This window comes from Mandrillus leucophaeus, unplaced genomic scaffold (genome assembly GCF_000951045.1).
Source record: "Mandrillus leucophaeus isolate KB7577 unplaced genomic scaffold, Mleu.le_1.0 Scaffold15, whole genome shotgun sequence".
In the NCBI taxonomy this organism is placed as follows: domain Eukaryota; kingdom Metazoa; phylum Chordata; class Mammalia; order Primates; family Cercopithecidae; genus Mandrillus; species Mandrillus leucophaeus.
In genome coordinates, this window is record NW_012101476.1 from 2,827,688 (window position 1) to 2,845,683 (window position 17,996).

The 17,996-nt window shown below is 55.9% G+C and overlaps 1 protein-coding gene across 3 annotated transcripts in view; it reads right to left on the minus strand.

Moving 5' to 3' along the window:
* ZCCHC24 (zinc finger, CCHC domain containing 24) overlaps positions 1-17,996 on the minus strand; it is a 63,565-nt gene that overhangs the window by 19,043 nt on the left and 26,526 nt on the right. The window contains exon 1 of one of the 3 annotated variants that reach the window (XM_011974891.1): positions 2,447-2,538. The exons of the other annotated variants lie outside the window; for them this stretch is intronic. Coding sequence (XP_011830281.1) covers positions 2,447-2,456 — 10 coding nt within the window. The 5' untranslated portion in view covers positions 2,457-2,538. Of the gene's footprint in view, positions 1-2,446; positions 2,539-17,996 lie in introns of those variants that run through there. 3 annotated transcript variants of the gene reach the window in all.

Consider the following 17,996-nt stretch of genomic DNA (forward strand, 5'->3'; position numbering starts at 1 on the left):
CTGCTGACTCCAAAACGACACTTTCCACTGAATGCGCAGCCTCTCCGAGAGACGGTTGAGAGAAAATTAAAGAGAAAGCCTGCTCCTAGGAACACAGCCCCACCTCTGACCTATGACCATGGCCACCACCTCAATATTCATTTGCTCACCTAATTTACATTGAGCACCCACTCTGCACCAGGCTCTGTGGAAAATTCCAGAAATATGGAAATAAGACAGATGAAGAATACCTTGTCTTCATGGAGCTCTCAGTCTAAGGCCTTCCAAACAGGTCAGCCCTGTGACCCTTTCCCCAACCATGGCCCACACCAGTCACGAACTTCCCCAAATCACTGTTGCTCCATCACTGGGTATTTTTGGTCAGGGCCAGGCCCTCTTTATGCCCTGACAACCACCCATGAGCTAAGTACGGTTAGTCCCAGGTTTCAGATGGGAACGCTGACGCATGAAGAGGTTACATGGCTTGCCAAAGCTACACTGTCAGGAAATGGGGCAGTCCAGATCCGAGCCCAAGCCCCTTAACGTGGGCTCACTTTCTAAACTGCTATGCAACATGCCGGGATTGCACAAAGAAGAGACCCACCAAGCCGGGATGGTGAGAAACAGGAAGGGGCCACTGTTCTCATGGGTCCTGGCACGCTGGGGGCATCCCTCCCCATCTCTGGGCCTCAGTTTTCCCATCTCCAGAATGAGAGGTTGGACTGACTGCTGGGCAGGGTCACTGGCCTCCCAGGAGGCCCATAACTCAGCATGTGCCTGGCAGCCCACTCACGCTCCGCCCTCCCATGGAGCACAAGGCCGGCCCCACCGTGCGTCCAGCTGAGAGGCTCTGGCTGGAGCCAAGAGGAGCAGGGGGAGGAAATAAAGAACAGATGGGCTGCCCGCCGGCCCCTGTCCCGCCTGGTCTGCCCAGTCTGCGTGCTTTCCTGCAGCCCTGCCGCTGAGGTGGCCCTGGGCTCCAGTCTACCTTCCCAGAGAGGAAGATCCCCAGCCTCAGGAGTTCGAGAAAGACTTTCCACTGATGCAGAAACAGAGGTCACAGGGGTGGGGCAACGAGTCCACAGAGGGAGTGCAGGGCTGACCATGGACTCACGACCCCAGCCCAGGACCCTCTGTGTGGCCTTGCTGGCCCTTGCCAGAGGAGGCAGAAGGTCCCTGGTCATTCTCCCTAGTGTCTCTCTTTGAGCCTGGGGCAGTGTGGAGTAAACAGGGGATAGAGGTCAGAGGTCCAGGTTGGGCCCTGGCTCTCCCACGCCTGTCTTAGAGCCTCAGTTTTTCTTTTTCTTTCTTTTTTCTTTTTCTTTTCTTTTTTTTTTTGAGACAGAGTCTTGCTCTGTCACCCAGGCTGGAGTGCAGTGGCGTGGTCTCGGCTCACTGCAAGCTCCGCCACCCAGGTTCACGCCATTCTTCTGCCTCAGCCTCCTGAGTAGCTGGGCCTACAGGCACCTGCCACCATGCCCAGCTAATTTTTTGTATTTTTAGTAGAGATGGGGTTTCACTGTGTTAGTCAGGATGGTCTCGATCTTCTGACCTCGTGATCCGCCCACCTTGGCCTCCCAAAGTGCTGGGATTACAGGCGTGAGCCACGGCGCCTGGCCAGAGCCTCGGTTTTTCTATCTTCCATGTGACGGGGCTGTTCTGGTGGAGCTGGAGACACTAACGTTCAATGAGCACCTACAATGTGCCACACGCTTTCTGACCTGACTCTCAAGAGCCCTTTCATTTGACAGGAGAGCAAACTGAGGCACAGAGGGGCCAACCAACCTGCTCAAGGCCACACAGCTATGGAGCCGAAGCTTAAACCCAATCTGCTGACTCCAAAACGACACTTTCCACTGAATGCGCAGCCTCTCCGAGAGACGGTTGAGAGAAAATTAAAGAGAAAGCCTGCTCCTAGGAACACAGCCCCACCTCTGACCTATGACCATGGCCACCACCTCAATATTCATTTGTTCACCTAATTTACATTGAGCACCCACTCTGCACCAGGCTCTGTGGAAAATTCCAGAAATATGGAAATAAGACAGATGAAGAATACCTTGTCTTCATGGAGCTCTCAGTCCAAGGCCTTCCAAACAGGTCAGCCCTGTGACCCTTTCCCCAACCATGGCCCACACCAGTCACGAACTTCCCCAGCCACATACTCCCAGGCTCAAGCCCAAGTCGGACTGACACCTGTGAAAACATGCTTGGACTCATGCCCTCAGGCAGAGGCCACACAGACCTCCCAAGTGACAGGCATGGGACCTATGCATGGCACATGAAATTGTCTCTGATCACTGCCACGGCCTCATGAAGTCAGTACTCTTAACCCTAATGACAGATGAGGAAACTGAGGCTCGAGACAGGGGGAGCAAGTCTGCCAAGTGCTGAGCCCCTGGCTTTTCCTTCCCTTCTGTGCTCTGTGGTACTGCTTTAGGGACCAACCAAAGACCTCCACACTCACATGTCCACATGCACGGCTGGGGGAGGCAGGTGGGAGGGCTGCAGCCCTGCAGCCTGGTCCGGGCAGCTGCAGGCTCCACGGAGGCCCCGGAGGAAGCAGGCGGTCGGAGGGACAGGCGGGCTGGGCCGCGGCCTGCAGGATGCCGGGAGGGAGGAAGGACGCGGCAAGAGGCCACCCGGGGCTTCCTCTGGAGCCTCAAGGGCCTCCTTGTCTGCGCACAGCCGTCCTCGCCTCCTTGCCCAGGGCCCCCTCCCCTCTTCTGGGATCCTGCTGCAGCCCAGCATGGGTCCAGAAGGCCTGGCCTCTTGTCACCCCTCCCCCCCCCACCCTGTTCCCAGCCCAAAGCCACCGCAAAAATGCCATCCTGATTCCACAACACTAGGGTTTGTCAAAGTGCAGGGAACAATGGGAGCTTTCACAGGGACAGGAAAAGGCCTCAGGAAAACCCTGGGGAGGAGGGCATGGAGTGGGGGTGTGGAGAGGAGGGAAGGGAGATAGAGAGGGGAAAACAAGCGGGAGACAGAGAGATGAGGGAGAGATCCTGGAGAGACGGGGAGTGAGGACGTGATGTTGGGAATGAGGGGCAGGGAGTGAGAGAGTGCCCGTCAGAGCAGATAAGAGGAGAAGGGGGCGACAGGGTGCCCAGGAGAGGCGAGACATGATGCGGAAACAAACCAAAAGGGCTGGGAGACAGAGACATTCGGGGGGACGGGGCCCACAGAGACCAAGGAGCCCCTCCAGGACCCAGAGAGGTGCCAAGCCCCGCAACACTCCGTGCCTCCAGGCCCTATGCCCGGCCCTGAGGCACCACTGCCCAGAAGGCAGCAGAAGCCCCCTCTCCAAATCCCACCCCAGCCAGGCGATTTGGCGTAATCTCAGGCAAAACTTTTTGGAAAGCAAAGACATTTTAATCACATGAACAGCCACTCCCTAAGTTATCTGTTTCCTGCTCTGGCTTTCCTCCCTTAGCAAACCACACGGATCAGAGTGGAGGGGCGGGAGGGGAAGAGGGGCCGGTCCAGAGGGGTGGAAAGCTTCCGAATCACAGGGATTGCAAAAGACAGAGGTTTCCTCTACCGCTGCAGAGACAGGGATTGCTGGCTGCCTTAGTGGGTGGATGGAAGATTTGCAGCCACCCTGCTGTTCGCTGATTGCTGGAGTGGACTCTTGAGTTTGAAAACCATGTGTTGTTTCCAGGTCTTGCACATCCCTCTTTGGGTCCCGTTTGCTCAGCAAGTCCTTTCTTCTGACTGCACCCCTCTCTCCTGCTGCAGTCACCGGCCGAGCTGGGCCAGGCAGAGTCTCCCCGAATACTTAAATGAAGGCCCGCTTCAGGTTTGGGCCTCACCGCAGAGCTGAGACAAAACACTGAAGGCATTCAGGCCCCTTCCCCCTCTGGCCCCAGCTGACCTTCCACCCACAGCACTTACACTCCAATAAAGAAAAGTCGCTCCCCGCAGGTGACAAGCTGCCCATCTGTGCCTTTTTCTTGCTGTTCCCTGTACGCAACACTTCACCAGTGAACGGCCATGTACCCTTCAAGAGCAAGCTCCAGGGGTACCCCGGTCTCCCTGGCCCAGAGAGGGCTAATGCCCTGCTTGGGAGCTCACCCCACTGCCAAGTCCCAGGCTGGCGGCTGTGGAGCCAAGAACCCACCGCCGCCTTACCCTGGAGAAGGCCCTCTCCCTGAACTTCCAGGGGACTTTGTGGTCTGCACCACACACTTAGCTCCGGGAAAGGCGAGAGACATGATCTGCCCTAGGTCACGTCCTGCCCTGACCCAGCCTCCAGCTTGCCAAACTCAGAAATTTCATCCGAAATTTAAAAGAAATTCCCCAAACTGCCATCTTGTTTTCCACAAGCCTCTCCGTGTGCTGTGGTCAGACACGCCCTCCACACCTCTTACTTCTATGGGAGCACTAGGCTCAGGCTGGGACTCAGAATCCATCGGCGGCTGGAGGGGACACCAGGAGTGGCAGTGCCTGCAAAGGGTGAGGTGTGAGGTGGACAGCAGAGGTTAGGGCAGGGCGGAGGTCACACAGATAAGAGGTGGCAATGCCGGGGCTGATCGTGGCATGGGCTCTGTCCACTCCCAGGACACCCCCTTGGGCTACGCTGAGCACCCTGGAAGGCTGTCTTGAGCTAGCAGTGCCATTTGCACCGGGCAGCTGGCCCCTGGCTCTGTGTCTGAAGGCGTCCCTGGCAAGGCCTGGCTAGACACGGCCGTGACCAGCCCAGCCGTCCCTGGCTGGAGGGAAGGTGGTGGGTCAAGAGGTAGAAAGGCCTCAGCCTGGAGTGAGGCTTTGGGTGTGAGGGCCACAGCCCTGGGAGGAGGGGACAGGGGAGCTCAGCTCAAAATAGTGATGGGGGAAGGGTGTGCAGCGTGGCCAAGTGCCAGAAAAGAAATCTGATCTGTCCTGGCCAGTGAAATGCTGAAGTCAGCAGTTTGGGGCCACTCTGGCAGAGGCCTGGGGGCTGGGGCCCCCACTGCTGCCTGGCAAGAGGCTGCGGGCCTGACTTCCAGCCTCGCAAAACCCTCACATAAATCACCTCCTCTCTCTGGGGTTTGATCTCCTCATCTGGCCGGTGATGGGTAGAAAGAGAAGCAAACTTTTCACCTCTGGGTGAGCGCTGGAGCTCACGGTGCTTAGGAGACTATGACAACCACAGAGAGGGGCGGAGAGTGCTGAGTCTCCCCTGCATGCTGGGGCTGGCCACGCACAGAACCTGTAGGTAGCTTCATTGTGATCCCATTTCCAGGTGAGGAAATAGAGGCCCAGAGAGGTTAAGTCACCTGTCCAAGGTCACACAGCAAATAAGCAGCAGGCTTCGAACCATGGCCTTTCTGGCTGTTGCCCAATTCCCTCATTGCTGAGTGAGCTATCAGAGGTCCAGAAGGCCATGGACAGGTACAAAGGACACCTGTGGCACCTGTTCTTCAGGTGGGGGTGGGGGTGCTCTGCAGAGGAAGAGCTGCTCTTACGTGACTTTTACAGGGGGTCGCAGGGAGGAAGGAAGCCTCACATTTCCCACCCCTGCTGACCCTGCTTCTTCACCAAGGGGCTGGAAAGACATTCCCAAACTGACCTTTCTGCACTGTCCCCAAAGGCAATGGTGTTCTGTGCAGGAAGTTCTACAGGAAGCAGGATGATAGAGTGTCCCCAAATGGTCACTTCCCCTGCCTGGGCCCCAGGTCCCTGGCTCTAAAACCCTTACAGCTCCTGCTATGTGTGGGGTTACCTCCACCAGCCATTTCGTCCTCCCTTTAACCCCTACAGATGAGGAATCCAAGGCACAGAGAGGTTAAGAGATTTGCCTGAGGTCACACAGCCAGAAAACAGCAGAACTGGAATCCAAACCCAGGCCTGACTGACTGCTGCAACACTGCATGCCTCCTACGTGGCCTTGAGCTCTGACCTTCTCATTGCCCTTGTCTGTGGACAGCCCCACAGGACAATAATCCCGCTGGTGCGCTGAAAAGGGAGGAGAAGGAGAAGGGGATGGGTGGTGGTACTTGTTTTCATACCCACCTTTACACACCTCAATCTCACTCCCTGGCACACCCTGCCTCCCAACCAAATCCAGTGGAAGCTGCACTTCTTCCTGGAAGCCTCCTTGACTGCCCTGCCTGCAGGGACCCTTCTGGTCTGTGCCCCCTTGCCCCAGGGCTCATCTTGTCACTCTCTGTGCCACAGGGCCACCCTAGGACCCCCCCCACACCTACTGAAGGCAAGCTGGGCACACGCCCTGCAACCCGTGTGCACATATGGCCTCTTTGCTAGGGTCTGAGACAGTGCCTTTAAAGTGCTGATGGGGTGGAGCACCAGCCAGGTGCAGACCTGCCCCCAGGGAGCACCTGTCCCAGAGGAGCACTCGGTGGTGTGGGAGCCAGGCTGACCATTGCACAGTAACCGTACCACACAAAGGGCTGGGAGTGCCAGTCCACATTCCCCAGCAGGAAGCGAAGGTTCATTCTGAAGCCACACGGCTGTGCTCGTTTTTCTGATTCCAGATTCCAGATTCCTGAGCCCCTGCTTCTAGAGCACGCACTGTTCTTCGCTCATAAGAGCACGCACAGGACCATCGGGGCATTGGTACACTGCACGCTGCTGCCCCAGCCCTGGAGTCTCAGAATCAATAGGTCTGGGGAGGCCTGAGAACCAGAGTCTCTCACAAATGCCCGGGCGATGCAGCTGCTGCTGGTCTGGGGACCCACCTGGGGAGCCACCGCCCCAGGGATCCTGATCACAGTCTGTTAAAGTCCAGTCAGATACTGTCACCTCGACGCTGCCCCCATATGCCCATTCTACAGCCCAGGAAACTGAGGCACAGAGAAGGCAAGTGACTTGCTCAAGCCATACAGAAAGTTAGGGTCAGAGCTGGGAGTGGAGCACGGGGCTCCTCACCCCAGGAGCTGGGCTGGTTGCAGGACAGTGAGGCTGCTGTGCTTGAGCGGGGAAACAGTCTGGATTGGGGGAGAAAGGGCCATCTCTTTAAAAGCAAGACTGGTGGTGGTGTCGGTGGCGGCGGGGTACTGGGGAGGGCTGGCCTGGCTCTCCTGGCCCAGCCCCAAACCTGTGACTCCTCGGCATCTGGAAACCATCACTGGGAACAATGATCGTGGAGCAGGAGGCCGGACTGCTCAGGGGCTCCAGCCCTGTCTGTTCAGGAAGGCAAAGGAACACAGAGCCCGCAGGCACCTCCTGCCCCCACCTCCACCACTGATGTTTGCCTTGGCACCAACACACACAGCTCCCAGTGGGCCCAGCTGTCGGGAAAAGTCAGCCCCTGAGCTACAGATGTGGAGGCTGGTGGCAAGATTGGGTGCCCAGAAGCCTGGACAGAAGCCCGTTGACGCCAGCTTAGCTCCCTGCTCTGCCTGCACAACTCCTGGCTTATGATTATAGCACTCTGGGCCTCAGTTTCCCTGCAGGGAGCTCAGGGACTACCCAGGTTAGGCTAGCTGCTTACTATATAGTGGCATGTATCTGACCAGCTTGATGCCTGGACCCCAGCTGTCCCCAGGGATCCCGCTTGTCCTCTGTAGGCCAAACAACTAGCAAGGGAGCAGGGAAAGCTTTGGAGCACCAATCGCCACATGCATTTACTTCCTCTCCACGTGTGCCTCGACAACTATGAATTAGGCACCTACAAGGCACTGGAGGGGGTGGTTAACAAGACAGACGCAACCCCGGCCCCCATGAACTTACAGCCAGGCGTGGAGGAAAAGAAAAGTAAGTATCCCATTCAGATCATTAAAGCTGTGATGAGAGCTATGAAGAAATGGGGTGCCGTGGCAGAGAAGAATGGGGATCCCCTCTTCAGCGTGGGAAGCCACACAGAAGGTCTGTTCAGGGTAGTCAACCATTCCCGGTCTCTGATGGTTCACAGCCCAAACTGCGTAAGGTGGGTGTTTCTGACCTCCTTCCTGACCCAGCCCCTGACCCAGTCCCAACACACTGCCACCAACAAGCTCTGTGACCTGCGGTAAGCCCCTTCCCTGCCTGGGTCTCAGTGTCCCCATCTGTGCATGATGGGGGGATAAAGTAAAATCAGGAAAGGCAAATACTTCTCCCTGTGTGTCCACTCGTTACTTGCCACCAAACCACTGTGGTGTAAAGGATTCTGCAGCTACATCCAAGCTCAACAGGCAAGAATGGTGTGATTTTCGTGGTACCTGCCCTGCCATGGCCAGGGGCAGCAGGAACACATGACTTGTGTTGGCATTCCTGACCTAGATGATCCCTAAAGATCCTTCCAAAGCAAATAGTTCCACGAGTAGACGGCACACAGGCTTGAGAAGTGGACAGAGTCCAAGTCCTGGTCACTGCTTCTGCACACCTGTGGGGCTGTAACAGAGGCTAGTTTTTGCCAGGCTTGGGCCACTTGGGGGGTGTGCCTTCAAAGCACGACTCTGGCTGCGGAAGCTCTTTAGAAATGTGACTCTTCCTCCAGGGAGCCTTCCCTACCAGCACTCCTAGCAGACATCTCTCCTGCCCTCCAGGGACCCCCGCACCTTGTGGATCTCTGTAGGAAGCACTTAGGATGCATCCCTCTCAGCTCTTGTGTCTGTCACTTCCTTCCCTGCCCTCTCCTCAGGGACAGAGACTCTGTAGAGGTCCCCTCTGATTCCCTGGGCCCAGCGTGGGTCTGGCACAGGACAGGGGGCTCTGGGGAGCAGGTGAAGGACAAGTGACCATTTGGACATGACTATCAGCCTAAGAGAAGTAGCTGGAGGAGAAAGCCAGAGGGGTAGGGGAGGTGTGGGGATGGGGCAGGCAGCGGCTTGGCAACTTCCTGGGCAAGCACGCTGGTCACTGTTCCTGGTCCTCAGTGTGGCTATTGTCCCTGATGGTCCAGAGAACGGGCTCAATAGGGCCTCTGTCCCTCCCTGAGCAGGCCAGCCTAGCTCAGTGGTGTCCCACCCGGGCAGCTGGAAGGCGAGGGCCGACACTTCCTGTCCCCACTGCCAGTGTTTGGAGGAACAGGGGGAGGAAGGGGACTCTCAAGACAAGCACCCATCTGTGTCCCCTAGAGAAGAGCTGCCCAGCTGGGGGGAGGAGGCGGGAGAAGGGAGAGCAAGGCAGGGGATGTGTTCAACACTGTGCCTCCGCCCCTCCCCTCCCAGCCAACTCTCCCTCTGAGCTGGAGCTGTCAGGAGGCCCATTCTGGCCCTCTTGCTCTTCCTCAAACAAGCCAAGCACATCTGTGCCTCACTCAGGGCCTCTGCACTTGCTGTTCCCTCTGCCAGGAATACCCTTCCCCCAGATGCCCACACCACTTGCTCCTGCTTCATTTGTCTCTATTCAAGTTGTCATGTCCTCAGAGACACCGTTCCTGACAACTGTCTTTGAATATGATCTACCAGCATAGCATATCCATTGGTGTCAATTTCTTTACTGTTTGTCATCCTGCAAGACTGGGAACTGCATTCTTCCCTCATCTTTCTTGTTCACTATGAAATGTTCCGTGCCTGGAGCAGTGCCTGGCACATAGTAGGTACTCAATAAATACATGATGACCAGTCAGACAAAAGTAGCATGCTTGAACACAGATCTGGCCTTCTGGATGTGCTCAGGATGAGCGGAGCCCCATGTTCTGGGAGCATCTGGCCAGAGTGGCTGGGGAGGAGTGACGTCACAGTGGAAAGGGCCCTGTGGGGCTGGAGTAGCCTGTGCAAAGGGCTGGACCACATGAAGCATGGAGGGCTTGAGGCTTACAGGCCAGGCCACTCCAGGTCCTGGACCATATCATAGAGTTGGATGTCAGCCCAGGAGTATGGGAAGCCAGGGAAGCATTGAAAATGCGAAAGTCAGCCTGGCATTGTGAGATCTCTTTGGCTGGTGAGTGGACAGAGGGGTTGGACATGAGGAGACCAGTTAGGGAGGTGCTGCCACATTGCTAGGGAGAGGCAGTGGGGGTGTGGTCTGGGGAGGGGTGGCAGAGGGGAGAAGGGTGAGAGACCCCTGAGATGGCATGAGGTTGAGTCAGCAGCACTTGGGCTAGCCTTGGGGGAGGAGAGCGAGGGCTTGAGAGCAACTCCCAGGTGTGTGGCCTCAATCATCTGTAGGTCTGTAGGGGCTGAGGCAGGAGCTCCCCTCTTGGCCCGTGGCTGCCCTGGCTCTGACTGGGGGACAAGGCCGGGATGGGACAAGGGAAGGTGATGACGGTGTCCTGGGCCGACAATGATGGATGGAAGGAGGACTGGCCGTCACTGGACAGCAGGCAGCAGTGATGGATGGCAGCCTCATGATAACTGTCTGCCCTGGCTCCTGTCCTCAGGAACCACCTATAAACCTGTCACGTGAGCCTGCTTAAGGTGCCCTTGGGGGTATGGTCCACTCTAAAGCTGATGTGAAAATCACCTCGGGGCTGGTAAAAAGAGGCCTTGACCTCTGTTCTTAGCTTTACAGTCTAATGTGGCCAGGTACCCTGGCATGGTGCTGTAATTAAACACACACACTGCCCTGCAGGTGAGCAAATAGGCTCAGAGCAGGAACCACGTAAACACAGGCCGCGGTGGCAGGCCAGGGCTTTCCCCACTGTTCCAATTATTCCACTGCTGGGCCCCGAAACAATTCTTTGGAGCCATGAAGGAGGACTCAACGGAAGGGGTGTTGAGTCTACAGCAGAAGAAAACCCAGGAGGGAGAGGATGGAACCAGAGTCTAGAGGGAAAGGCGGCCCCAGCCTCCCAGCGCTCAGTGTGCGCGGCATGTGCACAGAGCAGGACTGCCAAGGTCTCATTCCACTGCCCACGGGTGCCCCACTTTATAGAGGAGGAGGCCGAGGCCAGGGGACGCCCAGCCCACACAGTCGTGAGAGGCAAGGCCAAGCTCAGGCCTCCTGGGGTCCCAGGCCAGTGCTGGAGAGAGTCTGAAGCAACAGTGGGGATAGAAGAAGGGTCAGGAGACCTCCGGGAGGCCTTGGCCCCTCCTGGAGCTGCCATGCTCAGCCCTGGGACCCTACCATCCCACTCTGAGAAAGTTTCTTAGTCCCAAAGGCCTGCTCTGCCAGGGCAGGATCCCCAGCAAGTCCACCGTCCCAGTCCCTGGAGCACCCTACATGTGCCCCTTACGGAGCCCTGGCTGTCTCTCCTGCCCTTCCCTGGCTCCCAGAAGCCCAGAAGGCCAGAATCTTGTGAGTGGGAGGAACCACGTGGGGAGTCTCGGCATGTAGAAGCCCTGGAGCAAGGACTTCCTGCTACTCCTCCACAGGGGGCATTGAGCCTGTGCCCTGAATTGGGTCTGGGTGGGCACAGGTCTGCAGCCGCACACGCACACATGCATGCACGCACACAGGGAGCAAGCGGAATGCACCGTGGCATGACCTGCCAACTCCGTTTTAAGTCAACTGACAAGGAATTGAGTGGCTAAGGCACAGCTGCCGCTCCAGAACCCCAGGGGAGGCAGCTCAGGAGCTTCCCAATAAGCTCCTGGGTCCCCTGGCCTTGGCAGCAGCCTGCAGAAGCATGAGCCTCTGTGCAAGTGTGCACAGGCTTATCGGTGAGGGACGGACATGCCCTTGTACACCCTCGCCTGTCGGCAGCCCCATGTACGTACATGGTGTGGGTGGCCGTGCAGAGCCCTGTGCGCTCCACCCATCTCCAGGCCCTGGGCAGCCACAGGCAGCTCTAGATTTCTAAAAGTGATAAAATAGCCACATGGAAAATTGGAAGAATCCCGCCGAGGGAGGAGAACATGCAACCATTCGCATCTCTTCTAGAAAATGTCTTTCTATTTCCCTGGCCATGGACTGCCCGCAGCCATGTAGAGAGATGGCCATCATCCATCATGTGGCCCTGCGTCCCCTCTTTTAGCTGAGTGTGAAGTGAAAGAGAGCTCTGGCTGTGCAGTCCTAGAGACCTGGGTTTGAATCCCAACTTAGCCATTACTGGCAGCAAGAGCTTGGACAAGCCTCAGTTTCCGCATGTAAGTAGGGATAATAAGACCGATCGGGCAGGCAGTCGAGAAGCTTTAAGGAGTTCATGAGTGCCAAGCACATGGCTGGAATTCAGTTAACAATAGCCACCATCACCATTATCATCACCATTTTATGGACACCTGCCTAAATCTCAGGTGTTCAAGGCCTTTGGACTCTATCTCCTCTACCTGCCAACCTTCTGAAAACCCAGGAGAGTCTGAAATCCATCATTTTACCTCTGAAGGATTATAAGGAAGTCTACCCGGCCACCTTCAACAAACACAAGCCACTCGTCCAAAATGGGTTCAGTGCTGAGGGGACCAGTGGGTGGTGGATGTGACCAGCCTCTGCCCCTCCCCTCCCAGCATGCTAGGTTTTCCCCTGGGGTCTCATTTAATCCTCACAGTAACTGCGTCAGTTACCATCCACCGGCCCACAGTATGGAGAGGCCCAGAGAGGTGGAGAGACTTTCTCAAGGTCACACAGTGAGTGAGTGGTGGGACCCCTCCCTATGCCTAACTCTTCAGCCCAGCCTCTGCCTCCTGGCCTCTGAGCCTGACGTGCGCTGGCACAAGGCAGGCACCCGTCCTGGGGGAGTGAAACGGAAGACTGTGGTCAGGCAGGCAGGAAACAGCCAGGTCATGCGGGGGCAGGGGGAGCCTCTCCTGGGCCTGGCGAAATCCGCCAGGCTACAGGCTTTAAATGTGTAATCCTGAGTCGCAGGGCTGGTCCCTGTCCCCTTGGAGGGACCTGAAAGTCAGCTATAGAAAGCTGATGGTTCTGTGCAGAAAGCCAGACCTGGGACCCACTAGCTGGAAAGGATCATGCAATGACAGCTGGGAGTTCAGGGCCCTGGGTTTGGATGCCAGCTCTATCAGGCATGTCACCTCCTCCTTCTGGGCCTTAGTTTTCCCATCTGGAAAAAGGGTATATGTGCATGTGCGTGTGTGTGTGTGTGTGTGTGTGTGTGTGTGTGTATGTGAGAGAGAGAGAGTTAGTTTAGGGAGCTGCTTTGGATATGATAGCCTCTAATGTCTGAGCCAGTCTGACAGAGAATTGACAGCTTTGCTGTGAGATGGGCAGATGCAAGCAGCAATTCGGGGATGCAGCTACATGTCCACCTGCTGCCCTCCTTGCCACATGGCCACATGTGCCCCTCACACTTGCTCCACCTTCCAGTCCTTTACAGCCAGCGTTGGAGGAAGAGCCAAAGAAGTGAGAGCTCTGTGGGGTCTCTGCTCTCTCCACCCTTGCCCCTTCTCCCAAGACAGGTCCTCCAGGCCAAGGAGGTGAGGGGGCATGCACCCAGGCTTATACAATCACCACCTTGTCTCGAGGAGACAAAGACTGGGCCCAAGCCTTGGCGGCCAACTGCCCAGATGGAATGACAGGTCACAGAGTTGCTGAATTTAGAATTTTAAAAAACATGAGTGCCACGGTAGCTTAAGTTCTTGGAGTCTCTAGAATTTGGGATAATGTGTTGGAATTACAGACATGGAGAATCTTCATTTTAGAGAAGAATAATAACTGCACATTGGAACACAGAAACACGTGGAAGGTTTCAGAAGCACGTACTTTAGGTATATAGAATGATTATAGAATCTCACACTCTTAAAGTCACAAAACCAGAACACTCAAGTGTCAGAATCCTCCGTCGTGGGAAGCTTCACTTCCCAGAATAATAACGCTGCAGTCCCATGATCTAGGGAATCTGAGATTGAACATCTGGAACCTCTGGATACTGGAACCTCTTGAATGTTCATTTGGGAGTGTCCCGGAACCTTGTAATCTTGCATTCCCCGGACCTCAGGAGGATAATTGTGGTTATGATCACCTGCAACCCCCACAGCTGCCATGTCAGACCTGGCAATGGTGCTTTTGCCCAGCTGCACATCAGAATCACCTGGGGAGCTAGGAAAATGCCCATGGCCAGGCCTACCCTGGATCTACTGAATCCAAATTTCTAGCACCAAAAACCAAACCAAAACAAAAAAACCCAGCTGGTTCTAATGCGAAGCCCCAGCTGGGAATCACTGATCTTGTCTAATAACCTCTCCTCCATATTACACATAGGGAAACAGAGACTGCAAGTACCTGGCCTAAGGATACACAGTGCTGGTCCCCAGGCTCTTCATCAGTGTCAGGCCTCCCGAGCTTCTACTTGCTTTCTCTACCTGGACTCTTTGGGTTCCAGGGTTCCTGTCCCTGACTCACCGCATCTGTCTCAGAGGACTTCTGCCCCTGGGGTATTCCTAATTATCTTGGGTACCACGAAGGCTGAGACAGAGTGAGACACACAGAGTTGCTAGGCTCACAAAGCCAGCCCCTCCCGACCTCCCACTGACATGCCCAAAACCTCCAGGTTGCTTCAGGGGATGTTGCTAAGGTCATCGAGGTCACTCCCCAGTCTCCAGCAAGGCCTGCAATGACGAGAGGCCCCAGGCACAGGGAATCAGAAGCCAGAGCTCCTTGCCATGTGACCTTAGATGAGTCCCTTGGCCTCTTGAGGACAAAATGGTCTCAGGGCAGGATGGCGGGCAGAGGACCTCTGGGAATCCGTTCCAGCTCTGCCTCTTGACCTCACACACACTGGCCACACATTTAAGGGACGCCTTCAGTGTCCTTGGCTGGCTTGCTCCTGATCAGTTGGGACGTTGCTTCTTATTTCTAACCTGGAACATTCCAACTGCGGTTTCGACCTTTTGCCCTCCTGTGTGAAGATGGAGACTATCTGGTACAAATGCCCTTTGCTTGTTCAGAAGAAATCCCTAGCCCTCCTGAGCCCAGGCTGAGGTTACCCCCTCACTCCTCCCGCACTCTGTCCCAGGTCTGAAAGGCCTTGCTGATTCTGGTGGCAGTTGCACCCCCAACAAATGAAGTTGGTCTCATTAGAGGTTGTTGGAGTGACAGAGGCTGTTAGAGCCTCTGCCCAACTTCAGCTTAATTCTGACGCACTCATATCTCCTAAGCAGTTGAACAGGGCAGGCGTCTGGCTGGGTCACGGCATTTTCTCCAAGATGGGAATTTCCTGCCAAGAACCCCTTGTAGGCTACGGGAAGAAGGCCCAAGAGGCAGCCTCTAGGAATGGGGAACTGGGAAGCTAGAAATTCTAGACCAGTGTTTCCCATAGGGGGAAGCTTGCGAAAATGCAGACTCTGATCCAGCAGGACTGGGGTGGGGCCTGAGGCCCCGGGCAGCGCATTTTTGATAAGCTCCAGGTACTGCCACTGCTGCCGGTCCACTGACCACACTTTTAGGCAAAGCCTTTAGATGTTCATAAATAAAAGTATTTTTATTCCTACAAAGCTCTTTTGTTCAGCTTGACTTTCATCACTTCCAGCTTTGTTAGCTCATGAGACCCACACGGCAGCCTAGAGGGACAGGATGTATATTGCTGTGTCCAGTGCACAGAAGGGGAAACTGAGGTATGGCAAGGGCAATGGGCTTATTCAAGGTCACCCACTTGGCTCTGCTCCTTCCTCTAAACTCCTCACCTATGGCTGGTTTGAACCAAACGTCTTGGTAATGAGTGGCCTCACTGAATGACTCCTTGTCTTGCCTCCAACTCAACTGTGTGGTCTGAGGCTGCTGGGGGTGACCAGGGGGCCCATAATGAACTGTGCTTGCTCCCTGTGGCCTGAGCTGGTGGGATAGGGTGGGGAGGAGGGGATTAGAAATCACCCAAGGCTCAAATCCTAGCCATGCCCTTGGCTCCTCTGTGACCCTGGGCGAATCCCTTGACGTCTCTGAAGACATCAGTGATGTGCACCATGGCTGGTACGTGGAGGATGCTCAGTCAACATTAGCTTCCTGCCTTTCTTTCCTCGTCCACATCCTGAGTCTTGTTCATTTCTTCCTTTCTTCTGCACATATTTATGACAGCACAGCCTCTGAAGCAAGACTGCTGGGGAACACGTCCAAGCTGTGTGACCCTGGGCAAGTCACTCTCTGTGCTTCAGTTTCCTCCTCTGTGCAATGGGGATAAGAAGAGTGTCCAGCACAAGGGCCATGAGAAGATTAGAGGAGTCAACGGGTGAAAAGTGCTCAAAGCAGTGCCCAGAACACAGCGAGCACTCCCTGTGCGTGTAGCTGCTGTGCTGTTAATATGTTTCCCTTACGACCAGGGCCCTGCTCAGAGTGGGCACCACGGCAGACACTGTGGATGGAGCACTGAAGCCACAGCAACGCAATGGCTCATGCTTGCGGAGCACTCACTATGTGCCTGCCAGGTGCTGCGCTAAGTGATTTTCTGCCAGCCTTCCCCCTCTCTGGGATCACAGTCAAAAGAGAATACAAAATACTAAGCTGATTGTGCAGGGTGTTTTGGGAACACAGAGGCAGGACTGATGCATGGGGAGGGCCCAGAGGGCCTGTGGGAGGGAGGGACACAAGGCTCTGTTTGAGTTTCACAGTCCCCAGGAAGGAGCAGAGGAGGATGGGCCTCTGTTGGGTTTTACCCCTTGTCATCATGCCTACTGCCTTGGGGACACCTCACCATCACCTCAACCTGTCAGGGAGAGACCCATGGCTCCCACACAGCCAGGGAACTTGGAGGAAGCCAGGCAGGGAGGAAGACCTGGGTTCACAGTGCCTCCCGCAGCCTGATTTCTGCCAGGGCCAGAGCTCAGCAGGTCTACAGCGTGTCCTAGAGGACAGACCCCCATCCGTTCTTTTGGGCAGAGGGAACAGTGGGAAAGGCAGGGCCTAAGATCAGACTAACTTGGTCTGATCCTAACCAGCTGTGGGACCAGGGGTAAGTTACGTAATCTGTTACAAAAGAAAAGAGGAAGAAAGGATGAGAGAGAGAGAAGAAAGAGAGGAGCGGGCACGTGGGCCAGAGATGACATCCAGGTGAGTGTGAGAACCCAGCCAGCAAATGAGATGAAGGCGCTCCATGAGCGAGGCATGAGGGAGGTCTGATGTCCCTGGGCTCCTCATCCCTATTCCATGCACATTTCTTCCCTGCACCTGCTGCCCCGTTTCTCTGAGCCCTGAGCCTTGGAATGGGAGGGAGGGGGCACTGTATGTTGAGGAGCCAGGTCTCCAAGTCAGGCCAGGTCAGTGGTGCCAAGTCCTCTAACCCCAGGCTGGGACCTGGCCACCTTGCCCCAGCTGGGCCACTTCCCACTCCACACAAAGCCACTGGGTGCAGGAGGCACCCAACACAGGCTCCACCCTGGGCAGCCACCCCAGACGTGGTGGAAAGGGAAAATGCTGCCCTCACAAATATGCCTCCAAGACCCCATGGCAGCTGAGGCAGGGGGTCGGCCCACAGCAGCCATCAAGGCCTAAACACCCTCGCTCGCACACCTCTGATCATCTCAGCAAATGTGGCTGCTCGCTGGGCAGTGGAGCAAATGGTATAACTTCACAGTTCTCAAAGCGCGTTCACCTGTCTGATCATCTCTGGATCTCACAGAAGCCCTGAGAGACAGGCTTCATTGCTGATGCCACTTCATGCATGGGGGTGTGGGGGCCCAAGGGTAAGGTCGACTTGGCCAATGTTGAACAACTACTGAGAGATAGCCCTGGGATGAGAGCTCGGGCCTTCTGACCCCAAGGCCATGCTCCCTCTGCCAGCCAGGCAGACACAGACCCCACCTGGGAAGTGGCCTCAGGAAGTAGGAGACAGGCTTGTGCCAGGATCAGCCCTGGGCTAGGCACAGCTCAGCAAGGCAGGGCGGGAGCACATGGGTAGGAGCCAGCCCAGGGGGCACAGAAGGGCACAGGAGCTGCACCATGGAAGAGGATGCATTTGGACTGAACCTGGGGGATATGAGAGAGGCACTGGCTGAGGCCATAGCACAGGTGGAGTGGGGACGAGAAGGCTGAGCAGAGGTCAAAAGGCCCAGCCTGGGCTACCTTCCAGGACTAGGGCAGGGCAGAGTGAAGCCCACCCAAAGAGGGGCATTCTCTGTCCCCTAGGGGCCAGATGGAGATGGGGAAAAGGTGAGAAATCTGGTTGAGATTTCTTACTCTTGAGGGCCTTAAAACCAGGTTCTGGGGTAGAAGTGCTGTCCTGACAAGTTGGGGTTCAGAGAGGAGAGCCCCGAGGCCCTGGGTGGTTGGGGAAGACTCTCTGAGAGAGGTGGGCTCAAGCTGGGCTCTTAAAGGGTGATAGGAGGGAA